At 39.9% G+C, this 27,980-nt stretch overlaps 1 protein-coding gene and 1 pseudogene across 3 annotated transcripts in view; one reads left to right on the top strand and one right to left on the bottom strand.

Annotated features, from left to right (window-relative positions):
* The window catches only part of PDE5A (phosphodiesterase 5A), a 149,201-nt gene that overhangs the window by 104,422 nt on the left and 16,799 nt on the right, over positions 1-27,980 (bottom strand). For all 3 annotated transcript variants that reach the window (XM_070790797.1, XM_070790799.1, XM_070790798.1), the window contains exons 2-3: positions 20,922-21,510; positions 8,091-8,180 (exon numbers count right to left, since the gene is read on the bottom strand). In XM_070790797.1, coding sequence (XP_070646898.1) covers positions 8,091-8,180; positions 20,922-21,510 — 679 coding nt within the window. The remainder of the gene's footprint in view (positions 1-8,090; positions 8,181-20,921; positions 21,511-27,980) is intronic.
* Positions 18,599-18,715, top strand: LOC139183740 (U2 spliceosomal RNA; annotated as a pseudogene).

Below are 27,980 nucleotides of genomic sequence, written 5' to 3'. Positions count from 1 at the left end.
ATTTTATAAATTAAAAAAATATATATAACTAGCCAATTCTTCAGGACTAAAATAGATCTACATCCACTGCCCGTCTACAATTAAACTCTCCTTATTTGTGTAGCTATGTTTTCATCTAGGCTGATTTGGAATTGTAGGATTATGTATAAGGCTCTAACATTTATTTTTCCAAGCTTACATGTCCAGTTTAAGAAAAGCTCAGTTTTCCAGTAGTGCAAGCAGGATGTCATACGCAAGTATTTCGCCTGCCTCCACCGTCTCCCAGCTTCCTCTCTCAAGGCTGTGGGATAAACACAGCAGGGATCTGCTGTATGAAACCACAGCTTTCATCCTTCCTCTGTGATTTCTCCGGCTCTCAAAAATCCAGACTTTCAAATTTATGCACTGAATACCAAACGTATTTAACATTGTCCTGTTACCTTGTACTGATGTTTAATTTCTGATACAAAATCTTCTCAATGAAACTGAAAAAAAAATTTTTTTAAGTATCTTCCTTGCTTCATTAAAAAAAAAAAAAAAAAAAAAAAACCTCATTGCCTAGTATTACAGTGATTCAACAATTACTTTTAAGATAAGATCATTTAAGAGGGGATGACCGGCCCCATTACTTTATGGCAAACAGATGGGGAAACAGTGGCAAACTTTGTTTTTTGGGCTCCAAAATCACTGCAGATGGTGACTGCAGCCATGAAATTAAAAGACGATTACTTCCTGGAAGGAAAGTTATGACCAACCTAGACAGCATATTAAAAAGCAGAGACATTACTTTACCAACAAAGGTCCATCTAGTCAAAACTATGGTTTTTCCAGTAGTCATGTACGGATGTGAGAGTTGGACTATAAAGAAAGCTGAGCACCGAAGAATTGATGCTTTTGAACTGTGGTGTTGGAGAAGACTCTTCAGAGTCCCTTGGCCTGCAAGGAGATCCAACCAGTCCATCCTCAAGGAAATCAGTCCTGAATAGTCATTGGAAGGACTGATGTTGAAGTTGAAACTTCAATACTTTGGCCACCTGATGCAAAGAGCGGACTCATTTGAAAAGAGCCTGATGCTGGGAAAGATTGAAGGCGGGAGTACAAGGGGATGACAGAAGATGAGATGGTTAGATGGTATCACCGACTCAACGGACATGAGTTTGAGTAAACCCTGGGAGTTGGTGATGCACAGGGAGGCCTGGTGTGCTGCAGTCCATGGGGTTGCAAAGAGTCGGACACGACTGAGCAACTGAACTGAACTGAAAAAATTTTTAAATGAGCAGATAAAGTCATGTAGCCTAGTTTTGGAAAACATTTACTTTTGTATACTGCACTTAAGATTTATAAACTTGATTCCGTTAATGCTTTACTTTATGATTTTTGGCATGCAACAAATCTCTCTGACTCATCAAAATATTTATATCATAAAATTAGCTGATATGTTTTGAAGTTTTTCAGGTTTCTTTTAAAAGAAGATATAAACAGTTAGATAGAGAGCTAAAAATGCTCCTTTATCACACTGCCAAAAAAAAAAAAAACAACCTTATCATAAATATTTCTTTATGGCTGTTACATTTGCACTGAAGAATTATGTCATCAAGTACGATAAGATAAACTCAAGATGATAAAAACAGAGGAGAATAAAAGCTCTGATTCCAAATTAGATTTCTGCTTAATAACCGGAGTCGACATTCAACCAAGAGAAAACAGGTGTCAGCCTAACCTGACATTATTGGATATAATCTCCACCTCAGATCAACAGGAACGTTTTCAAGAACTTGCATTATTTCACAATGTCCTGGCTTCTACCTCATTGATGCAGCCATTGGAAAACAAAGCGCTCATGTCCACATGCCATAATAAGCAATACTTCAAGAGAGGGTAGTGTTTCAGGAATAGATCAGCTGAGCTACAGAGAAAAGGCTGAGTTTCCCTGCTGCTGCTGCTGCTAAGTCACTTCAGTCATGCCCAACTCTGTGCGACCCCACAGACGGCAGCCCACCAGGCTCCCCCGTCCACAGGACTCACCAGGCAAGAATACTGCAGTGGGTTGCCATTTCCTCCTCCTGAGTTTCCCTACGCTTCTTTACTAAACATAAAAGAACCATCTAGTTATAGTAATAACTAATGCGTATGACAAAAATAAAAAAAAATGGATCCAAGTGCCCAGGCCTGAAAAATCCAGTGTTAAGCCTAAAAGAAATTTAACTGCAGCTCTAAAAATTTACACACTTGCTATAAATGTTTTCATGATGCTTCCTGTGCACGTCACAGAGCACACGCGCCCAGATTCACATGAACCATGCTCCTGCAGCTCACATCCCTGGAAAACATTTCTTCATGTTTACTGGATGTATCACTCCAAATACATTATAAAGGGCAGACTCTGACCCCTCTTCCTCCCCACCCCCACCTGCTCCCTTTCTTCTTCTTTTTTTTTTTTTCCAATTTAAAAAGGTCTGTCGGCAGAGTGGTTTGAACACAACTTTGAAGAGCCACCAGAATATAGCCCGTTCTCCTTGTCTCCACCTTCAAGCCTGGCTTCTATGTGGTCACATATCACATCAGGGAACTTCCCACCCCCAAATCAAAAGTAATCTAAACATTTACTGCAGCAGCTCAAGAAAACAATGAGGCGGAAGAAAGAGAGCGCAGTCATCGTCCACAATGGAATTTTAAATAACCCTCTTGCCTAGGTTTCAATTTCAGATTCGCCAAGTTTTAGTTATGTGACTTTGGCCAAGTTCCCTAAATGTCCCGTATCTCAGTTTCATCTTCTGTAAGTGGGAATAAATTAATGACCACCTCCTCTGGTTGTGACAAAGATTTAAAAGAATTAACATGCATCAAGTCCTCCAAACAGTTTCCACAGGATAAGGAGTTATTTCCCAAGTCCTACCCACGTTGTTCCTCAAACCATTTTATTATACAGCCTAGACTGGCTCTTTTCTCTCCCTTGACCCCTTTACTTTTTGTCCTCATTCATTTCCTCTAGCCAATAGTTCTGTGACCTTTCCCAAATAAATTACTTTAGCTTCTTTTAGCGTTTCCAGTCCGCTCCCTACCACCACCACCCTTTGCCCATTAACCCCACTGTCTTAGAAGGGAGTATACAGAGAAGGGAAGGTTGTAAACATTTATCCTCTATGACTTAAAAAAAATTATATCACAGAAGTTTTAGGAATATCTATGATCTTGAGTTTCAAAAAGGCATTGCACTATTACACTTACAATTGTAACACTAATGCAAAGAATTCCTGAAAATGTTCAATTAGTTGGAAGATTTCACAAGAAGAGAGGCAGATGAAGTGATTACATATTTTACTGAATCTTAAAAACCTTCCTGAATATTCTGGACTATGTTGTAGTTCAGACCCTAGTATTCAGTATTCAATTGGTCCTTTCAATCAGCTCTCCAGAGCTGGTACCTTAAGAAACTAGGGTCACTAAAAGGCGCCAAGGCATTTACTAAACAATCAATAATCACACTTCATCTGCGGTTCCTTGGTAACTGGTTGGAGTCAGTGTCCACTTACATGATACAACTGCACTAACACAAAGAGAAGAAACCAAATTTACTTTGCCTCATTTATGAGCAAAAACAATGAAAAGTATCTTTCTTTGAAGCTTAAGGTTTGTTAGAGGGTGAACAGACCAGTCAAGGACTGTGCTGGCCATCATTTGATCCCAGCTGGCTGCTTATTATGTGACTGATGACCTCTCCATCCTTTTTTTCTCATGAAAGTTCCATGTCTCCTTTAAACAAATGACAGTTGACATTTATGGATCGCTTCCCGTGTGCCAGGAACTATGTCAAGCCCTTTGCATGAACAAACACATTTAATCTTTACAACAACCCTGTGAGGTACGTCCTTTTACAACCCTCATTCAGCAGCTGAGGAAACTGAAGAGCCAAGGGATTAACCAATTCCATCCTGGTTTCTCATCAAGTAAGTGTTGAAGATGGGACTCGAGCTCAGAGCAAGCGTTAACAACTACTCCCCAAAGCCCTACTGGGGCTCTCCCATTGTGATTTAAAAAGCTTGGTGGGAGAAAGAGCACTTTTCTATTGCATGTACACAACAGCAAACATTACTCCCAGTTTGTTTATGTATCTATAAATCTAAAGATAATTTTGGAGTCCATACAGTTCATCTTCTTAGTGTTCTTGGTCAGCTAAATGACTTTTTATACCACAACCAAGCTGAGAGTATGACTATTTTTCTGTTTCTCTTCATTCCTTTTTTTCTGAAGAAATAATTCTCACAGGAAATAATTTCAAACCCAGCAGTGTGAGCGTGGGAGGAGAGGACAAAGAATGGGGAGGGTCAGCAAGATGTTTAAAAAGCTGTGTTTGGAAACCTTCCCATCAGTAAAGTTACTAAGACGCCAGTGAAGTCACTGAAAATTCTTTATCTCATGAAATGTTCTGTGTGAATACGCTTTTGTGAAAACCAGTGAAGAGCTCAGTCTTCTCATCAAATCATCGCAGGGTCAAACAGAGACAGCAGGGGAGGAAGAAGAGGCCTGGAGGCAGGCAATGCTGAGAATGCTGAACAATGCAGCAGAAATCTTAGGGGGAGCTCTGGAAAGTCACAGTCTGGGGACCTGCGGCTGAACTCACTTTACTCAGGTCTGTAAGCGAGCAGATGGCCCGTGACTGTGAGCGTGGTTATTTATTCACGTAACCAAATTTAAGCGCTAAAACTTTTAAAAGTTGACACCGACATGTGTTGCCTAGGGATGTGAAGCAACTAGAACTCTCATACACATCAGCGGTTAAAAAAGCGTACGGCACAGTCACTTTGGAAAGGACTTTGGAAATTTCTTATAGAATTCAACACCCAACACACGACCTGGAAATGCCCCTCATATATATTTACCCAAGACAGGCGAAAATATGTCCACAAAAAGACCAGTATGCAGACATCAACTGCGTGGCTTCTCCTAAGAGACAAAAACAACTCAAAAGTCTACCAACGGATGAAGAGATAATCAAACCGTGGCACATCCACACCACGGAATAACCACTCAGCAATAAAAAAGGAACATACTACTTACACACGCAAGAACATGGATGAATCACACGCATGACACAGAGTGAAAGAAGGCAGACACACAGGACTACATACTATGTGACTCCACTTATATGATGCATGTGACATTGTAGAAAAGGCAAGATATCAGTGACAGAAAACAGTTCAGGGACTGTTGGCAGCTGGGGGTTGAGGGAGGAGAAGATCAACTACAGGGGTGCAGCGAAATATCTGAGGGGACAGAAATGCTTTGCATCTTTTCAAAATTTTATTAGTGTTGTTATTTATTTGGCTGCACTGGGATCTTTAGCTGTAGCACGTGGGATCTAGTTCCCTGACCAAGGATCGAATCCTAGGCCCTGCACTGGGAGCGCAGGCTTAGGCACTGGACCACCATGGAAGTCCCAGATACTTTGTATCTTGATGATAGTGGTAGTCACAGGACTGTACATGCATCTCGTAACCATAACCCTGTATGCGAGACAGCAAAAGAGACACAGATGTATACAACAGTCTTTTGGACTCTGTGGGAGAGGGAGAGGGTGGGATGATTTGGGAGAATGGCATTGAAACATGTATAATATCATATAAGAAACGAATCGCCAGTCCAGGTTCGATGCAGGATACAGGATGCTTGGGGCTGGTGCACTGGGATGACCCAGAGGGATGGTATGAGGAGGGAGGTGGGAGGGGGGTTCAGGATGGGGAACACGTGTACATCCATGGTGGATTCACGTTGATGTATGGCAAAACCAATACAATATTGTAAAGTTAAAAAAAAAAAAGAAAAAAAATTGATACAATAAAAATGGAAAAACATTTTATTAAAAAAAAAAAAAGTCATCAAACTATACACTTAAAATGAGTGAATTTGATTACCTAACTTGTACCTCAGTACAGCAGGGGTTTTTGTTACTGTTGTTTTAGTTTAAGCACCCCATTCCAGTACTCTTGCCTGGAAAATCCCATGGACGGAGGAGCCTGGTAGGCTACAGTCAATGAGGCCGCAAAGAGTCGGACACGACTGCCTGACTTCACTTTCACTTTCCTCACTGGCAGTTACCGAGACAGAAACGTGTGTACCCAGAGGATGCTCTCTTGCAGAAAGGCAGTCTCTTCACCCTGGTGATGTTGTTGCATATTCTCATGGATTCCCTCAATCCTCAGTGTTCATGAAACTTAGAAAGAGATGTTTAACCAGAGCGTGATATGGGCTAAGTTTCTCGACCAGTACAAAGTTGTTTCTCAGGCCATGGTTTTAAAACATACTTATAAGCTAAAAGCTGAACATCACCTTCTTAAGTGCACACAACTACATCCTGGTTTATAACTAGGGCAGCCAGATAAAACATAGGATGTCCACTCAAATTTAATTTTAGATGAATAACAAATAATTTTTTAGTATAACTATGTCCCCCAATATTGCATAAGATATGCTTTGTATTTCCTTTATCTGGCAATCCAATTAAAGAACACCATTGGTCCATGTAAGGTCTTTTCAATTTCATTTATTCATTCATAATTAATTAGCCAATTAATTATTTAATCTCATATATATGTTTTAGCTGCAGGTATTTTTAGTAATCATGGCTGCAACTACCTTAGGAAACCATGCAGCAACTCTAAGGCACTGAGAAGGTATTTAGAAGACTGAGAAATTACTGACTCGGGACCTGTTCACCTGTGACTGCAGGCCGGGTGCACCTGCATCACCTCAGGCTTGTGGGAGACTCCCTCAGGGCTCACCTAGACTACTGAACTCAGAACCTGCATTTCAAGATCCCATGTGCGCATTCCTATTTTGGAAGCATGGAGTTAGAAGGCTGTGCTTTAGCATACGTAGTGGGGATCAAAGGGAAGCTGACTTAAAGTACAGAAACTCCTTAGGAGAATATTTTAAAAGTTCAGACATTACTTCAAGATCTGAATCATGGTACAGTACAGGTACCAGGAATGAAATCGAAAGAAAGAAATGGAAATGGGAAACACTAATAGAAAAAGAATCTGTGGAACTTGGTAAAAGACTGGATGGGCTTCCCAGGTGGCTCAGTGGTAAAGTATCCATCCACCTGCCAATGCAGGAGAGGAGATGCAGGTTCCACCCTTGGGTCAGGAAGGACCCACTCCAGTATTCTTGCCTGGAAAATCTGCAGACAAAGAAGCCTGGCGGGCTATAGTCTGTGGGGTTGCAGGAGTCCGATAGGACTTAGTGACTGAACAACAACAACTGTGGTTTTAGAATTTCTAAATGTTCCACAGGTGATTCTACTTGCAGCCAAGGTTAAGAACCACAAATAGGAGCTCTTTCGATCTATTTGTTTTCACTTAGAGAGATGATTTTCAACCCTGGCTACACTTTAGAATTATTTGAGGAGCTTTACAAATGTATCGGTGTCTACACCCAGCCTTAGAGATTCTGATTTAATTTGTAACTTTTTAGAAGTTCCACCGTTGTTTGTAATGTGCACGCAGGGCTGAAAACACTCAAGTGAAGCATTTGGTTTAAACAATCATTTATTAACTATTTTTTTCAAATAAATGTAAAATGAAGAGAGAATTCAGTATTTACAGAATCCAAACCTTCTAATTAGATGAAATATAAACCAACCTATTTTCATCTGCTTGTTATAATTTCACAATAAATTTTGCCTGGAGTTAGCTACAATAATATCCATTTTTTTCAAATCCTCATTTTGAATAAAAAATAAAATCAGTTGATGACCACTGAGATTGGATAACCATTTATGAAACATGCATTATTCAAGTGTTCAAAATATAATATGAAATAAATTGATTATAATCACAACCACAATTATATATCTTAGGATAGAGTGAGATCTTCAGGAAACAGAGGTAAAAAAAATTACATGTCTAAAATGTATTTCTAAGTAAAAGTAAATAATCAGGATACAATTCTATTACTGAAGTCTAAATAAAAAAACATCAAGCAGAACATTTAAGCACTTTCCAGTTAACTGCACTACAGCATTATTTCAGAAGTATGAAAAGTAAAAAAAAAAATTTTCAAAACGAAAAATGCTTCCAAATGACCTTTTATAAAATGGAAAACTGGCTTACCTCTTCCCTATGATTCTTAATTGGCATACAAAGAATACTTTGTGTCTTGTAGCCTGTAATTTGGTCAACTTCTGCATTGAATCGAGGATCCTAGTAAGGAAGATGAAATTCAATTTAGTGACTGACTTGTTCAATGATGTCATTTTTCTGATTTATAGGATTAGAGAAATCTAACCTTTGACTTACCTTGTTCCTCTGAATGTTAAATTTTATCATTGTAAAACGTATCAAATCATATAAGTACATATAATCTTTGACAAAGATAAATTTAAAGTTTTTTAAGGAAGCTAGTGTTCATGAATAAATACAGATGCAAAGAAATGTTAAGAAATAAAGAAAATTCAAAAGAGTAACCAATGTAGACAGTCTCACTTAAACTCCAGAAAAAGTGACAACTCTCCTCTTCTGTAATACAATTTGCCTATTCCCATCTCATTGATTCTTCTGAAAAAGGAAAGCATCTCTGGTCTGAAATGTTTTCCTATAAAACCCACCACCTCCAAAATGACCTTTCCAATACTGATGTTACTTCCCTTGTAATGAATGACCTTGTTCTGTGACTAGAGGAGCACGATGGGCTATAGTACATTGGGCCGCAAAGAGTTGGACAAGACTGAGCATAACACAATAGCAACAAACGATTGTTTATCTATTACCTCAATATTCTGTATTTCTATCTCAGATGTTCATAAGAATTAAAATCTTTCTTTTTTATTTAATAAAAGTGCCTTCATCAAACTATAAACAACTCCTTAATCTTCTGAATCTCTTTCCCCTTTCACAAAGTACATTCTTGCACATCCAGTAATCACAAAGGGCTTTTGAAATGTGTAAAAGTTCAAAATGTAGGTTAAAGAAAAAAAAGATGCATGCTATTTTCCATTAAACCAGATTAAGAAGATTAAAGGTAGGCTGTAAACTCTGTGAGGGTTGGTTCATTGCTGTATTCCCAAGATCAATTCAGGAACTCAAAAACATTTGTTAAATAAATGAAGCAATTCATTGACAACTGATACCACAGTTATCCAATGTGATCATTCTTAGCTTACTATAGCTTAAAACAAATCTTGTAGAGGTCGGATAAGCTCAAGGAAATGGACAGATATGAGCACATGACATACAATTAGAATGGAAGCAAATGTACCAGAATATAAATATCTGAACGAATATTGTTCCCTTCAAAGCAGCAGCCTTGGGAACTTACATACTCAACCTAATAATAGAATTATTGCTGTAAAAACTCTGCTTTTGGAATTCCCTTTGGAAAATATGGAGTACTCACACTGGAAAAATCCTCATCTTTGAAGGTCATTTCTATTTTTTTTTTTAATTAGTCTAACGTCACGCAAAGCCAAAGCTGTGAATGAAGTAAATGATTACACTAAATTCCATTAAACTAGGGTCAGAAATGAGCCTAATTTTCCCATTTAGAGGGCTGAATTTGGCCTTAAAGACAAACTTTCAAAAGTTACAAAATGGTGGCAAATCAACATATTTTATATTAAAAATGAACACTATTGCATTTTAATTTTTCTGCAAACATGTTCAAAGTTGTATTGAAAAGACAGAGAAAATCTTGCCTGAATGTTTCCAAAAAACAGTTTTAAATAACATGCTATATTGCAAGGTATCTAAAGAAAGCAGACAGGCTACTGATATAGATGAATTAAAAGAAGTTAAGCATTATGAATTTATATAGGGAATTATTCCATAGGCTAATCAAAATATGAATGGAAATGCATCCTTAGCAATTATTTTGCTACTGAATATCTGAATCACAAGACCAATTTATAAAGAAGAGGATTAAACTCAACTGTCTAATCAAAGCAAGAGTTTGAAATGTATAGGACTTCCACAGATTTTGTGTATACTGGAAGTTTAAAATAAACAGCAACCTTGGATTTCACTCTTCAGTGAAAGAAGTAGGAGAAATGTCTGCCTCAAAATCACTTTAAGAGAATTTTGACATCTCAAAGAATTTGCCTTTGGCAATGCACCCAGCACAAGGGCTACAAACACGGAGAACTAATGCTTCTAGGTCCAGGAGCCACTGAAAGAAAAATGGAGCACTATTATTGCTATTGTTATTTCTTTCACTGTTTATGAGAACGTGGCAGTGAAAAAAAAAAAACCCACAAAACTTAAATATCCATCTCCTATAAAAAGCAACTAGTACCAGACTTGTCCTCCTGCTGGAAAATATCCGACCAGATCAAACAACTGAGACAGCTAAACCGCACACCGTGCAGAGGACGCACATGGCTGCCCTGCGGTAATCTCGCTCCTCCAGGCAGCACTCCTCCCACCAAGGAGAAGGCAGGTGGTCCGCAAAGGAACCACAGTTCCAAACGGAACTGAATTCAGGGCTTCTAAAGTGCTTTACAAATAGCTGATGAAAGAAGAGAAGTGAAGGGCAAGGAAGAAAGGGAAAGATACACCCAACTGAAAGCAGAGTTCCAGAGAAGAGCAAGGGGAGATAGGAAGGCCTTCTTAACCGAACGATGCAAAGAAATAGCAGAAAACAACAGAATGGGAAAGACTAGAGAGCTCTTCAAAAAAACTGGATATATCAAGAGAACATTCCATGCAAGGATGGACACAACGAGGGACAGAAGCAGTACGGGCCTAACAGAAGCTGAAGAGATTAAGACGAGATGGCAAGAGTACACAGAAGTACAGAAAAGGTCTTAATGACCCAGATAACCACGATGGTGTGATCACTCACCTAGAGCCAGACATCCTGGGGTGTGAAGTCAAGAGGGACTTAGGAAGCATCACTATGAACAAAGCTAGTGGAGGTGAAGGAATTCCATCTGAGCGGTTTCAAATCCTAAAAGGTGATGCTATTAAAGTGCTACACTCCTGACAGCAAATTCAGAAAACTCAGCAGTGGCCACAGGACTAGAAAACCTGTTTTCATTCCAATCCCAAAGAAGGACAATGCTAAGAATTTTCAAGGTCAGCTGAGTTGCTCAGTCCTATCTGACTCTTGCAACCCCATGGACTGCAGGACACCAGGCCTCCCTATCCATCACCAATTCCCAGAGCTTGCTCAAACTCATGTCCATTGAGTCAGTGACGCCATCCAACCATCTCATCCTCTGTTGTCCCCTTCTCCTCCCGCCTACAATCTTTCCCATCATCAGGGTCTTTTTTAAAGACTCAGTTCTTTGCATCAGGTGGCCAAAGTATTGCAGCTTCAGCTTCAGCATCAGTCCTTCCAATGAATATCCAGGACTGATTTCTTTAGGACCAACCGGTTTGATCTCCTTGCAGTCAAGGGACTCTCAAGAGTCTTCTTCAGCACCACAGTTCAAAAGCATCAGTTCTTTGGCGCTCAGCTTTCTTTATGGCCCAGCTCTCAATGTGTATACTACCGCACCGCTGTGCTCATTTCACATGGTAGCAGGGTTATGCTCAAAGTCCTTCAAGCTAGGTTTCATCAGTACACGAACCAAGAATTACTTCCAAATGTACAAGCTGGGTTCAGAAAAGTCAAATGAACCAGAGATCAAATTGCCAATATTTCTCTGATCACAGAGAAAGGAAGGGAATTCCAGAAAAAAAAAACATTCGTTTGACTATGGTTGTTTGACTATGTTAAAGCCTTTGACTGTGTGGATTACAATAAACTGGAAGATTCTTAAAGAGATGGGAATACCACACCACCTTACCTGTCTCCTGAGAAATCTGTATGCAGGTTAAGAAACAACAGTTAGAACCAGACATGGAATAAATGACTGGTTCAAAACGGGGAAAGAAGTGTGACAAGGCTGTATATTGTCACCCTTAAATTAAATTAAACTGTAACAATTTAATAAAAATTGCTAAGTTTTATTTAACTTAAGGAGATCCAACCAGTCCATCCTAAAGGAGATCAGTCCTGAGTGTTCACTGGAAGGACTGATGTTGAAGCTGAAACTCCAATACTTTGGCCACCTCATGTGAAGAACTGACTCATTTGAAAAGACCCTCATGCTGCGAAAGATTGATGGCAGGAGGTGAAGGGGACGACAGAGGATGAGATGGTTGGATGGCATCACTGAGTCAATGGACATGAGTTTGGGTAAACTCCGGGAGTTGGTGATGGACAGGGAAGCCTGGCATGCTGTGGTCCATGGGGTCGCCAAGAGTCAGACACGACTGAGCGACTGAATTGAACTGAAATGCAGAGTACATAATGCAAAATGCTGGGCTGGATTTTTCAATCATATGCTGGACTCAAGATTGCTGGGAGAAATATCAACAACCTCAGAAATGCAGATGATACCACTCTAATGGCAGAAAGTGAAGAGGAACTAAAGAGCTTCTTGATGAGGCTAGGAGAGGAGAGTGAAAAAGCTGGCTTGAAACTCAACATTCAAAAAACTAAGATCATGGCATCCAATCTCACCACTTCATGGCAAATAGAAGGAAAAAATAGAAGCAGTGACAGATTTTATTCTCTTGGGCTCCAAAATCACTGTGGATAGTAACTGCAGCCATGAAATTAAGACGCTTGCTCCTTGCAAGGAAAGCTATGACAAACCTAGATAGTGTATTAAAAAGCAGAGACATCACTTTGCTGACAAATATCCGTCTAAGTCAAAGCTATGGTTTTTCCAGTAGTCAGGTACAGCTGTGAGAGTTGGACCAGAAAGAAGGCTGAGCGCTGAAGAATTGATGCTTTATTACTGTGGTGCTGGAGAAGACTGTTGAGAATGCCCTGGACAGCAAGGAGATCAAACCAGTCAGTCCTGAAGGAAATCAATCCTGAATATTCACTAGAAGGATGAATGCTGAAGCTGATGCTCCAATAGTCTGGCCACCTGATGCAAAGTCCCTCATTGGAAAAGACCCTGATGCTGGGATAGCTTGAAGGCAGAAGGAACAAGGGGAAGCAGAGGATGAGATGGTTAGACAACATCACAGACTCAATGGACTGAATCTGAGTGAATTCAGGATACAGTGAAGAACAGGGGACTCTGGCATGCTGCAGTTCATGCAGTCGCAAAGAGTCGTACAAGACTTAGGGACTGAGCAACAACAATAACAAAAGTGCTGGGATGTGCAAGGCAAAGTACCTGATAAGACAGGCTGTGATGTGGGTGGGGGAGGGTGTAAAGGAGGAGTGGCAGAAGACAGCGGCTAGCCAGGCTCAACATGTATTTGGGAAGACTCTTAAGAGAGCAAGCAAAAATTACCTGTTGAAAGCTGAAAGTGGAATGGTGCTACCAATTATAAAAATGTTTGAAGACACTGGGGTCCCACCCATCAGAGGTACCTTCCAGTAATTTCACTGCCTGCAAGAATAAAGGTCAGCCCTGTTTTAAAAGAAGATGATATAATCCAAACGACTTTCAACAAACAGTCACAATGTCCAGCCTACAATAAACATAATCACAACAAATGAAGAAATAGGGAACTACAACCCATAGTGAAGAAAAAGAACAGTCATTAAAAAATGACCCCAGGATGATTCAGATATTGGAATTAACAACAAGGACTTCAAAGAAGGTATTATAAAAGTATTTAAAAACTTAAAATATGGTAATAATGAACAGGTGGGAATCTCTGCAAAGAAAGAAAAGAAGTATTTTTAAAAAGCCAAATGGAAATTCTAGAACTGAGAAGTACAAAGTCTAAAATGAAGAGTTCACTGATTAACATCAGATTGGATGAGTCAGTGACCTGAAGGTAGACTGACAAATACCTGATCAAAAAGACTGAGAGGAAAACAAAAACTGTAAAAAGTTAACAGAGCCTCAATGTTCTCCAGGACAACATTAAATGGCCTAGCATATATACAATTGGAGTCCAAAGAGAAGGAAATGGGGCTGAAAAAAGTATTTAAACACATGACCAAAAATGTCCTAAAGTCAGTGAAAACCTTAAACATATACACATATGTGTATGTGAAATGTGAAATGTGAAAATGATATATAACACGAAACGTGTAAGAAATGAAGGCTGCTGACTTCTCATAAGAAAAGTGAAAGCCAGAAACAAGTGGGAAAACATTTAAATATTGAAAGAAAACTACTGTTAACCGAGAAGTATCTTTGCAGTAAAGATATCTTTCAAGATTATAGGCAAAATGATGATTTAAACAAAATCAGAGAATTTGTGACCATCAGACCAATCCTAAAGAAATACTAATGAAAGTTCTTCAGCCTGAAGAAACAGATTCAACAGAAAGGAATAAAGAGCTTGGAACTTGGCCTGAGCACAAGCACAAACATATAAACAATAAGGAAATGGACCCAAAAAGATACTGCTGTGATTTATGTCCACGAGCGTCCTGCCAACATTTCTCTCTAGGAGTTTTATGGTAACATGTCTTACATTTAGGTCTTTAATCCATTTTGCGTTTATTTTTGTGTATGGTGTTGTAGAATGTTCTAATTTCATTCTTTCATGTGTCGCTGTCTAATTTTCCCAGCACCACTTATTGAAGAGACTGCCTTTTGTCCAGTGTATTCCTGCCTCTTTTGTTGTAGAATGGAATATTACTCAGTCACGAAAAAGAATGAAATCATGTCATTTGCACAACATGGATGGATCTAAGATTATCACACTAAATGAAGTAAGCCAGACAGAGAAAGGTAATTATGATACTGCTTATGTGTGGAAGCTTAAAAAAAAACAAAAAGACACAAATTAACTCATTTACAAAACAGAAATAGATCTATACACACAGAAAACAAATTTATGGTTATCAAAGGGGAAAATGTGGGGCAATAGATTAGGAGTTTGGGATTAACAAACTGTATATAAAAAAGATAACCAATAAGGGCCTACTGTAAAGCTGGGGAACTATATTCAATATTTCATAATAACCTAAAAGGAAAAAAATCTGAAATATATGTGTATGTGTATATATATATACACATACACACACACACAAAACTTTACCACTGTGCTATACATCTGAACATGCCACTGTAAATCAACTATACTTGAATTAAAAAAAGAATAAGAAGGAAGCCTGGTTCTTCACTTTTGGAGGAAGAAAACAAAAGGTACCTTGAGGTGTTAGATTGAAATCAGAGGTAATAATTTATTGTTTATAATATAGTGGGTAGCTAGCTATAGGAATAAATAAAATATTAGTGTATGTTAGTCTGTGTATTTTTTTTCCAGCTCTATCTGCTGAAAAACTAGAAGCAATGAGCATGCCTAGTGCCTAGATCTTGGTTTTAAAATACCATCCCTTCCACTGAGAGGAACCAGGGTCCCTAGGTCTATGGCAAAGAAAGTGTAAGGTAAGTCTAGAACATCCTGCTAAGTAGTTAAAACTTTCAGCTCCCCCACAAAGCAAGAAAATGCCAAGAGTGATGTGGGAACATATCAAAAAGACATCGGTTCAGTCACTCAGTTGTGTCCGACTCTTTGGGACCCCATGGACTGCAGCTTGCCAGGCCTCCCTGACCATCACCAACTCCCGGAGCCTGCTCAAAGGCATGTCCATTGAGTGGGTGATGCCATCCAACCATGTCATCCTCTGTCGTCCCCTTCTCCTGCGTTCAATCTTTCCCAGCATCAGGGTCTTTTCAAATGAGTCAGTTCTTCACATCAGGTGGCCAAAGTATTGGAGCTTAAGCTTCAGCATCAGTCCTTCCAATGAATATTCAGGACTGATCTCCTTTAGAATGGACTGGTTGGATCTCCTTGCAGTCCAAGGGACTCTCAACACTCTTCTCCAACACCACAGTTCAAAAGCATCAATTCTTTGGTGCTGTTTTCTTTATAGTCCAACTCTCACATCCATACATGACTACTGGAAAAAACATAGCTTTGACTAGACAGACCTTTATTGGCAAAGTAATGTCTCTGCTTTTTAATGTGCTGTCTAGGTTGGTCATAGCTTTTCTTCCAAGGAGCAAGAGTCTTAATTTCACGGCTGCAGTCACCATCTGCAGTGATTTTGGAGCCCCCAAAAATAAAGTCTGTCACTGTTTCCATTGTTTCCCCATCTATTTCCCATGAAGTGATGGGACCAGACGCCATGATCTTAGTCTCCTGAATGTTGAGTTTTAAGCCAACTTTTTCACTCTCCTCTTTCACTTCCATCAAGAGGCTCTTTAATTCTTCTTTGCTTTCTGCCATGAGTGTGGTGTCATCTGCACATCTGAGGTTATTGACATTTCTCCTGGCAATCTTGATTCCAGCCTGTGCTTCATCCAGCCTGGAGTTTCACATGATGTACTCTGCATATAAGTTAAATAAGCAGGGTGACAATATACAGCCTTGATGTACTCCTTTCCCAATTTGGAACCAGTCTGTTGTTCCATGTATGGTTCTAACTGTCACTTCTGGACCTGCATACAGATTTCTCAGGAGGCAGGTCAGGTGGTCTGGTACTCCCATCTCCTTAAGAATCTTCCACAGTTTGTTGTGATCCACACAGTCAAAGGCTTTGGTGTAGTCAATAAAGCAGAAGTAGATGTTTTTCTGGAGCTCTCTTGCTTTTTCGATGATCCAACGGATGTTGGCAATTTGATCTCTGGTTCCTCTGCCTTTTCTAAATGCACCTTGAACATCTGGAAGTTCACGATTCATGTACTGTTGAAGCCTGGCTTGGAGAATTTTGAGCATTACTTTGCTAGCGTGTGAGAGATGAATGCAATTGTCCAATAGTTTGGACATTCTTTGGCACTGCTTTTCTTTGGGATTGGAATGAAAACTGACCTTTTCCAGTCCTGTGGCCACTGCCGAGTTTTCTAAATTTGCTGGCATATTGAGTGTAGCACTTTCATAGCATCATCTATTGGACACGACTGAGCGACTTCACTTTCACTTTTCACTTTCATGCATTGGAGAAGGAAATGGCAACCCACTCCAGTGTTCTTGCCAGGAAAGTCCCAGGGACGGGGGAGCCTGGTGGGCTGCTGTCTATGGGGTCGCACAGAGTCAGACACGACTGACGTGACTTAGCAGCAGCAGACTGAGCCAAAAGGACATAGGAGCCAATAAATTGGATATAATCTGAGAATATGAATAAGACAGTAACACAGCATAACTCATTAAAAAAATAAAAATCCATGCATCCATAATGATAGAAATAATGTGAATAAAGAAGGCAAAGCTCTTCTTTACATTAGAATGTTAACTAATACATATAGATTGCACTATTGATATAAAGTTGGAAAATTAGTAGATGCCCAAAGTGGTAAGTGCACTGAGAAGGAAAAGAGCATTCACACAATATCAAAATAACGTCCCTATAGATATTTATTAATTACAATGGGAAAACTGTGTCTTTATAGTGAAACACTTAGTGGGCACCACTTTAACCCACTTACCAAGTTTAACATCATCAAAAACGTGGTAAAGTAACATCGTGTGCTACCTGGTCACACATGCCAAGAAGGTCTGTGGTATAACCACAAAACATGTTTGGTCTGGCATTAGATCTCTTCAAACCCTTGGAATTACCTGACTGATAGTCTTTTTGTATTCGTTACAAGCCCCTGCCAAGCATACCTGAGCTCACGGTAAGGCAGTCTCATGGGGGAGAAGGCCTCAAATAGCTTCAGGACTGGGGCTGGCTGCCAGGAAAACCAACTGAGCGATTAGAGGATCAGAACGTTCAGCCCTGCCACTGGATAAGGAAGAGGGGCCTGGAGACTGAGTCCAATCACCAATGGTCAGTGATTTAATCAATCATCCCTACATACTGAAAAAAAAATCAGATTGAGGGAACTTTTGGGTAAAGGTCATCTACTGTGTGCTGGGATGGTGTTGCCACAGAAGGTGGACAAGGAAGTTTTGTGTTCCCCGCCCCTCACTCCTTGCCCTTTGTATCTCTTCTATTAGGCTATTTCTGAATGTTATCCTTTATAAACATACAGCTACAATCTTAAGTACTTTCTTAAGTACAATCTTAAGAACTTTCCTGAGTTCTGAGTCATTCCAGCAAATCATTAAACCCGAGTGGGGAACCCCTGCATTTGCAGTCAGCCCGAAGCAAGTGTGGCTAGCCTGGGGGTCCTTCCTATGGCTGGCATCTTAAGTGGGGACAAAGCTGTACAACAGGGTCCCTAACCTTGGGGTCTGCACTCACTCCAGGCAACTAGTGTCAGGACTGAGTTGGACCATGGGACACCCCAGCTGGTGCAGAGGTGAAGAACTGATCGTCGTCTGTAAAGCCAAATGAGGTTGAAAGAACGTTTGTGGTATTCCTGCCAAAAGCGCCTAACGTGAATCTATTCAAGAAAAACATTCTACGAGATAACTGGCCTGTCTCCTTCCAAAATACATGTCAAGAAAGATAGAGAAGCACTGAGAAGCTACTGCAGATTTAATGGAAAATAACAAGATAGGACAAATACATGCAATACGTAACCCTGAGTGACAGCCTTGAACAAAGGGGGGAAAAAAATCACTGCAAAGGACATTCATGGGGCAACTGACCAAATTTGTCCATGGAATGTTAGCTAAGAGCTTTGTATCAAAAAATTTCCAGATTTTGATAAAAGTATGACAATTGTGGAAGACAATATTCTTGTTAGAAAATACGTATAGTAATTGCTTCTCAGCCTTTTAGCTAAGATCAAGTGCAGTATCTGTTCTTATCTGAAAATACATATAGAAAAATGTCTCCGAATGGCTCAGAAAAAAATAATATGCATGCGTTACTTACATGCATTACACACAGAAAAAGAAGATAATAAAGCAAACAGGCCAAAATATAAACAATTAGAGAATCTGGGTAGAGGGTATACCCAAGTTTCTGATACTGGTCTTGCAACTTTTCTATAAGCTTGAAATCATATAAAGATAAAAATAACAGAAAACAAAAAAGGAAATAACCAACTAGATTTGCCAAATTATATGCTGGTCTTCTTCCACAAAGTGGAATATCTAAAGATTATTAGAGCATTTAACAAAGATACAGCAGTTCCCAAACTCTGTTCCCTGGGACACAATTACAACATGACAAATGTATCAGAATTGGTAATTTATTAAGAATGGGACAGCAGCTATTGCTACTTCTTTCTTCTGAAATTCATTTTGGAAATAATTTTATTCATCAGAAATTCACTTGAGTAGCACCTGAGACCCGCAGGATGAGAGATAGTGAAGACTATTTATCTGAAGAAGGACTGAAAAGGGGGGAATGAGGTTGGGGCGGGAAGAGCTGCAGCTCGAGGGTAAAGGCCACGTGAGTGGTGATGTGACCCTTCCCTAAGAACCCTCCAATTTTTCTCCCTAAAAATCATGGTGTCCATGGAGAGGCTGCCCCATGGAAACAAGAGATGGGTCTAAGTTTTGCATTCCTGTTGCCTTAGGAAATAAGACGGTTATTTAGACAATATACATCCTTAGACATAGGAAATCTTGGGAGGCGTAAGGCTTCCATCAGACATAGACCAGGGCTTCAGGGCAATCTGTGATAGTTAATTTTATGTGTCAACTTGTCAGCTAAGGGATGCCCAAACGGCTGATAACACGTTATTTCTAGGTGTGTCTGTGAGGATGTCTCCAGAGGAGATGAACATCTGAATCACGAGAATGAGTAGAGAAGATCTTTATCAATGCCAGTGGGCATCATCCCATCCCTTGAGTAGGCAGAGGAAAGAAGGACGAATTCGCTCTGTTTGAACTAAGATATCCATATTCTTCTTGCCCTCCTGCAGTCCACCAGAGCTCCCAGCTCTAAAGCTTTTGATTCAAACACAGACCAGAGTTACACCACTGGCCCCCCTGATTCTTAGGCCTGCAGACTGAGTTATACCATCAACTACACCAATCTTGGTTCTCCAGCCTGCAGATGGAAGGCAGACTGTGGAACTTCTAAGCCTCCATTCCCAAGTGAGCTTATTCCTACAATAAACCACTTCTTATTTATCTCTATATATCCTACTAGTTCTGTTTCTCTGAAGAACACTGAGCGATAAACAATCTGATCTAAATACTGGATGATGTCTAGTTTCCAAGTATTAGGAAAATTCCAACACATTCATATAAGTTGTTCTGATTATTGTGTCAATACCTTATTATTAATAAATGCTGTGCCACATTCAAGAAAGTTGCATGAGTGATGGCCTGATAGAGGAGGAGATGATGTGTTGACTGAACATCACTGACATTTGTGGTGTAACTGAAACTCACTGGTCTAAGCTGTGGATCATGTCATGTTTTAAATATGTGAATGTATTATTTTATCAGTAATAAAACAGTTGAATTCCAAATGTATACCATTCTGTTACAAAGTTTTAAAATGGGAATCAAATGTTGACCATTTCTTAAAATTAATTTATCTAAGAGACTTTTTTATTCTTAGCTTCAATCTGAACACTACTTTATTTTATGGCCACTGCTTGGCTCTCTACTGCTGCACTACAACTTCTAAGCATTCTGTGGTCATGTAAGCTCAAGAAATGCTGCTATACAGTGTCTACAGATTACATATCTAAGGAGTGTGTAGGACTAAGAAAAGAGAACGTGCCATTTCCTTCTCCAGGGGATCTTCCCGACCCAGGGATCGAACCCAGGTCTCCCGCATTCCAGGCAGATGCTTTAACCTCTGAGCCACCAGGGAAGCCCGGGGATATGCATAGTGATGAAGAAAAAACAATGAAAGAACACAACTGTGAGATGAGCTATGTCAAGTTATCATTAAGGAGAACAAGACAACCTTTCTCTAAGGCCGCTGTGTTGGACTCAGCCACCAGTGAAGAAACTGACTTTCAAAGATGGGGAGCTTCTTAACCATAGATTCCCACTTTAAATAAGTTTGTAAATGATGAAATCTCAGTTTCAAATATCCCTACGATTGACAGTAGTTGCCCACGCCCCATCCATATTCCACGCCCCACCCTGCCTCTGTTCCAAGAGTTCATTTACCTCATAGGCGTCTTTGATGTTCAAGGGCTCGCCAAAAGCGGCCACGTGTCCCACGATGCCTTTGTTCCACTCTAAGCGGATGCAGTTGTTTGAAGCTTCTTCCAGTGTTGAACCTTCTGCAACATCAAAGAGGCGGCTGATAAGAAACTTGTCGTTGGAGCTGTCCTCACAGACGAGGAATAAGGAGTAGCGGTCGGCGGAGATGAGTCCATGGATGTGCAAGAAAATTTTGTGACATAAGGCTGTGACATCCAAGTGACTAGAAATATCTTTCACTAATTCCAAGAGTCTCGAGCACTGGTCCCCTTCATCATTATCAAACCGTGGGGAGGTTAGAGGCATCTGTTCCTTCTTGTCTGAGTCAGAGAGGAAGCTCACAGTTCCCTCAGAATCCTTGATAACGATGGGTCTAAGCGGCCGATCGAATTCAGAGGCAGAGATCTTCCTGGTTGGTGTTCCAGGGACACTGCTCTCTGCACGGGGACTTGGCTGCAAGGGGCAAGAGCAGGATTCCGTGTGGCCCTTGATTCCTTCCTTGCACACAGGAATGGTGTGAACTCTCTCAGCAAACCATGCGTTGACCATTTCTCTGCAGAAAAGAACATGTAGGCACATCAAAGATTTGAGGAAGACAGGAGTGGATAAATAAGATGTGGTGCATATACACAATGGAATACTACTCAGCCATAAAAAAGGATGGATACAGAGTCACTTGCAGAGACGTGGATGGACTTACTGTCTGTCATACATAATGAAGTAAGTCAGAAACAGACAAACAGATGTCCTACATTAAGACATATATATGGAATCGAGAAAAATGGCACTGATGGACCTATCTGCAGGGCAGGAACAGAGATGCAGATGTAGAAAGTGGACGGGTGGACGTGCAGGGGGTGAGCTGGGAGACTGGGACTGAGGAATGTGCCCGGCCGCGTGGAGAACAGACAGGTGCTGGGAACTTACTGCACAGCACAGGGAGCTCAGCTCGGTGCTCTGTGGTGACCTAGATGGGGCGGGGGGGTGGGGGGGGTGGGGGGAGGATAAGGGAGGAGGTCCAAAAGAGAGAGGGGATGTGTGTGTACACATAGCTGATTCTCTTCATCACTGAGCAGAAATTAACACAACACCATAAAGCAACTATACCTCAATAAAAACAAAACAGAGTGAGTGTGTGTGTGTGTGTGTGTGTGTGAGTGTGGCGTGCCTGCTCTGTCATGGCTGACTCTTTGCTATCCCACAGACTGTAGCCTGCCAGGCTCCTCTGTCCATATACTTTTCCAGGCAAGAACACTGGACTGGGTTGCCATTTTCTACTCCAGAGGATCTTGCCAACCCAGGGATCGAACCAACATCTCTTTTGTCTCCTGCATTGGCAGGCAGGTTCTTTACCACTGTGCCACCTGGGAAGCTCCCTCCTTAAATGCTGTTACCCCTGAAAACTTCTAAAATCCTCTCATGGTTAACTGATGCAGTAACCATTTGTCATAGAAAATGAAAACATAACGGTCTATTTAAGACAGTTTATTTTGAAAAACTGAAAACAATTGTTTCACTGAACATTTTAATAAAAGATTAGCTCATATATACATATATTTTCAGATATCTGATTTATAATGCATCAGGTGTCAAGTTGGTTCCTCTCAAAATCAGTTTGAATTAAAGTAAAAGCCACTAAATTTGATGACAGTCTTCGGAAAACACAGGCATGGAAATTTGCTATTTAAAACACACAACTTATTCTGAAATTAAATATTTAAAAAATTTTTTAAAATTATCTGAATTTGGCTAGGTAACATGCTTAATTTTAGACAGTTTTTATCTATACCACTATATATAGACTAGATTTAGGAAAGAAAATAGAAAAAAGAAACAATTTGATCTAGCATGTAGAAGAAAGATCGTAGACTTCCATTAATAACATCCTAATAATGCATGTCCAATAATCTAGAATAATCTTCTATTTACTCCTTGTATAAAGGAGGAGAACAAAAAATAGGCAATAACTAGTATAAAAATCCAAGAAAATTTAAATTATTTATGTTGTTTATGTGCCACTCCATGAAGAAACCTATCTGAGCTAAAGGTTTCATAGTCAGTATTTTTTTTTTTTTTAAGCTAAATATATCAGATCATACACATCCAAAAGACTGTTGTTCAGTTCAAATAAATCCTCTTGGGAAGCTGTAATCTGATGCCAACTGATGCCCCCATTACTTTAAACATTCTGGGAACTTTTGAAACTAACTTCTAAAAAAATTCAAAGTCATATAAGAACATTAGTTTTGCCTAAAAGCTAGATCTTGTTTTTCACTGAGCCTTGCTTTGAATAAGCAAATAAAACCACAAAAAGCCTAGAGTAATGGCTAACTTAATACATATCGTATGCAGACCTGATTTTTCTCCAAATACAGGCCTGATTTTTCTTCAAACTCAAAAATTCATTTTCAGAAGACAATAACTTGCAAGCACTGAGGATATTTAAAAGAACTGGCCTATAAGAGCAATGCAATCTCCATGCGGCAACGGTTTACTGGTTATTTTCATGAAAGAGCCAGGATGCAGACACTCTCCAATCCTTCTGGCTGCAGCAGAAATTGATAATACCTCTTCAGAGGGCAAGCAGGCAGAATCTAACAAGTTTTAAAATGCAAGTATCCTTTGTTCCAAAGATTTTACACACACAGCAAAAGAAGCATCAGTGTATTTATTTACTGTTTGTTATAGCAAAGATAAGAGCAAACTAATCCCATAAATAGAAGCCTGGCAAAATACATCATGGCATGTTTATAAATGGAACACTGTGCCTGTGCTAAGGTGCTTCATGTCCGACTTTGCAACACTATGGGCTGTAGCCCACCGGGCTTCTCTGGCCTTGGGATTCTCCAGGCAAGAACACTGGAGTGGGCTGTCACTCCCTCCTCCAGGGGATCTTTCCAACCCAGGGATCGAACCCGCATCTCTTCCATCTCCTGCATTGGCAGGCAGGTTCTTTACCACTACGCCACCTGGGAAGCCCAAATAGAACATGAGGCAGATATTACAAGGTACTGATATGAATAATCAGCACAATCTATTAAGTGAAAACAAGATCCAGAAGGAGGAGAGAAGAGTTAATCATTTTTCTGGGTCTCCACTAAGTCTTTCACTTATAGAATGTTCCCTGAGTTATTTTATTTTGAACAATAATCTATTGTTTGGTAAATATATATTACCCTGAATTGACACCAATCTAGAATGAAATGGGTAAAAAAAAAATAACATAGATATTATCAGGATTATCTCATAATTCCAAGTGTTAGATACATTTTAAAGCTCTCTTTAAAAAGTACTTACTACATTACTCCAGTATATACCTACAGCACAGAATTTTTTTTTTTTTAATGTAATTGCCAAATATTTTGGAGAAGGCAATGGCACCCCACTCCAGTACTCTTGCCTGGAAAAATCCCATGGATGGAGGAGCCTGGTAGGCTGCAATCCATGTGATCGCTAAGAGTCGGACACGACTGAGTGACTTCACTTTCACTTTTTCACTTTCATGCATTGGAGAAGGAAATGGCAACCCACTCCAGTGTTCTTGCCTGGAGAATCCCAGGGACGGGGGAGCCTGGTGGACTGATGTCTATGGGGTCACACAGAGTCGGACACGACTGAAGTGACTTAGCAGCAGCAGCCAAATATTTTATAAATGCATACCGTGGCTTGGGACAAAATTTCTAGTCATAAGAATATACTCTGGTAACAGTGTATCTCAAAAACTTCTAGTTCTATAGAAATGAGGGGGACATACTTTGGGAAATGTTTATGTAACCTCCAAAATCACAAAGAAAGATTGTGCCAAAGACACTGACGTCAGATATGCATGTGAAAAATGTACAGGAAGCATTTGAATAAAATGTTTTGTAAAACATGAAACAGGAACACAGCAATATGTTTAAGCTAATCTAGTTTATGTGATTAAAAAATATGTATATGTAACTTAAAAACTTCTCAAATCAACATAAAAACAGGTATTTTAACTATGTCAGCTACAAACCTGAAACACAGCCTCATTTCCTATCTTCTCACTGAAAAATGGTGATCAACATTTTAATCACACCACCTACTTGACAACATCTAAACAGACACCTTCAAGTGGTGAAATCACGATTCCTAACGCCCCACCCTTCGTCTTGTTCCAATCTCACTCCCTGTCCATTTTCTTCATATCAATAAATAGCACCATCCCCAGTTCCTCAACTGCACATCTAGGAATTACTCTGAATTTGTTTCCTTCAACTCACATCCAATCTAGCAACCAAGTCCTGTCCAGCTGACTTCCAAAACCCTATAGTCCAATCTGCTGATTTCTATCTTCCCTGGTTCAAGCTGCGTCATCTCTCATCTTGGACTATGGCCACAGCCCTTAACTGGACTCTCTGAAATCATACTAGCCTCCTTCAACCCATTCTCCCCATGGCAGCTAGAGCAATCCTTGAAAAAGTAAGCCTTAACATCTTCTCACTGAATTGAGAATAAAACCCAAACTCTTCAATCCCCGACTGCAGTCCCTCCTGTCCACACAGGCCTCCCTGACGCTCCTCAAGCACATCACACGTTGACTGCCCCCAGGCTGGAACGCTCTCCTCACCTGCATCTGGCAGGTCAAAGCTCCCTCCTCACCTGCACAGACAGGTCTTCCCTGCTCATTCCACCTCTCAAGGGACCCCAACACATTATGTTCCCCCCAACACGATCTGAATTCTTGTTGTTGCTCTTCAGTCGCCCAGTTGTGGGCGACCCCATGGACTGCAGCACGCCAGGCTTCCCTGTCCCCCGCCATCTCCCAGAGCTTGCCCAAGTTCACGTCCATCGCATCCTGATGCCGTCCAGCCATCTCATCCTCTGATGCCCTTGTCTCCTTCTGCCATTGATCTTTCCCAGCATCAGGAACTTTTCCAATGAGTCATCTGTTTGCATCAGGTAACCAAAATATTGGGAGCTTCAGCCTCAGCATCAGTCCTTTCAATGAATATTCAAGGTTGATCTCCCTTAAGACTGACTGGTTTGATCTCCTTGCAGTCCAAGGGACTTCCAGGAGTCTTCTCCAGCATCACAGTTCGAAGGCATCAATTCTTTGGCATTCTGCCTTTTTTACAGTTCAGCTCTCACAACTGTACATGACCAATGGGGAAGACCATGGCCTTGACTATACGGACCTTTGTTGGCAGAGTAATGTCTCTGCTTTTCAACACACTGTCTAGGTTTCTCACAGCTTTCCTGCCAAGAAGCCATCGTTTTCTGATTTCATGGCCGCACTCACGGTCTGCAGTGATTTTGGAGCCCAAGAAGAGGAAATCTGCCGCTACTTCCAACTTTCCCCCTTCTATTTGCCATGCAGTAATGGGGCCAGGTGCCATGATCTTGGCTTTTTTTTTTTTTTTTTAATATTTAGTCTTAAGCCGGCTCTTTCACTCTCCTCCTTCACCCTCATCAAGAGGCTCTTTAGTTCCTCTTCACTTTCTGCCATTAAGAGTGGTAATGAATTCTTACTATCATCTATTTTTTCTTGTTTATTAACCTGTTGGTTTACTGTCTGTTTCTTCCAAGGAGATGTAAATTTCATAATCATCTGTCTTGTAAACAACTGCATTCCTGTACTTAGAAAATGTCTGTCACATATTAATACTATGTCCCTGATAAATATCTGAGTGAAGTGAATGAATAAATAAATAAATGAAGCCTCCTAAACTAACTGCATTAAAAAGGACAACAGTCTTTTGAAAATTTGAATGCTTAGAAAATCAACATTATGTTTTAGCTATTAATGGTCACCACCCCTTGGATGTAAGCCTCATAACTGATCGTGGCTACTCTACCCTCATTTATCCCGTAGGGCCTGTTATACATCTTAAACAGAGCCAGTGCCCCCACATTCTTTGTTAGATATTTTGCACTATTATGTTTAATTTGTCTCACAGGTGTTGTATTTCTTGACACTTTCTTGGAGAAATGAACTCAGTATTAAATGACACAGGAAAAGTAGATCTGGTATATTCAGTCATTCAATCAACAATTTTTATTAACCACCAGTCATGGGAGGAAATGTTTTCTTAAGACCACATTATTGATTATCTGAGTCCCTGTAGATATATATGCCTGTGGAGGAAAATATAAGCTATCATAACATCAAAACAATTACTTATAAGCCAACCATAAATAATATTAAATCATCTCTTACACCTCTCTCCTTTCAGGCATCCCTTGACATTTTGCAGCACATGACCTACGTGGCTATGTGAAGTGAGCCTTCTTTCCTAAGACTAGTATTGATCATCTCCTGTTCTTTAACACTTTAAGCTCTACAAATACAAATCACTTGCAGATTGAAATGTAAACTTACATAAGATATAGAATTTCTAGAAGTAGAACAAAGTAATGTTGGAGACTATTCTAATATTACATAAAGCCACTGATAATTAAAGGGTAAGCCCAATTAAAAACCAGCTAACAAAATCAACAAGGATCATTAACACAACAAATACCTGAAGAGAGAATTCTGTTCAAATAAGTGCATTGTAGATTAAGAAAGGCTGCTGGAAAAACCGAAGATCTTTAAATGTTAATTTTTAAAAACTGTACTTGGGGAAAAAAATAACTCTATGATTTTGTTGCAAATGTCAAACAAGTAAAGTTATTTGCCAGAAACTGTCTACTTTAAATTTCCATTATAATTTAAATTTTATTAGATCTAAAATAAATTTACGTTCATAACCTGTGGTTCCATTTTTCAAAGTAAAGTTCCAATCAAAACCTTTTCACTGATACTTCTTCATTTTAACTGGATTCACTTAAGTGTCCTTTGCTCTAGACTGTATTTTTCTCATGAAGTCCCTTGTGCACGCCAGGCACTGCGCTGCCACCAGGATACAGGAGTGAGCAGCCCAGACCTCTCCTCCCAAACTGAGACTTAGTGTGTCCAGAAGTCGCTTTATACACATACTGAATTTTGCTGTCATACGAAGTTATATGTCATTGCTTAGCCGCTAAAGTCGTCTCTGACTCTTTGAGACTCCATGG

This window comes from Bos indicus, chromosome 6, assembly GCF_029378745.1.
Source record: "Bos indicus isolate NIAB-ARS_2022 breed Sahiwal x Tharparkar chromosome 6, NIAB-ARS_B.indTharparkar_mat_pri_1.0, whole genome shotgun sequence".
Classification (NCBI taxonomy): Eukaryota; Metazoa; Chordata; class Mammalia; order Artiodactyla; family Bovidae; genus Bos; species Bos indicus.
The sequence above is the reverse complement of the archived record's forward strand: the minus strand, read 5'-3'. Positions and strand labels throughout refer to the sequence as shown.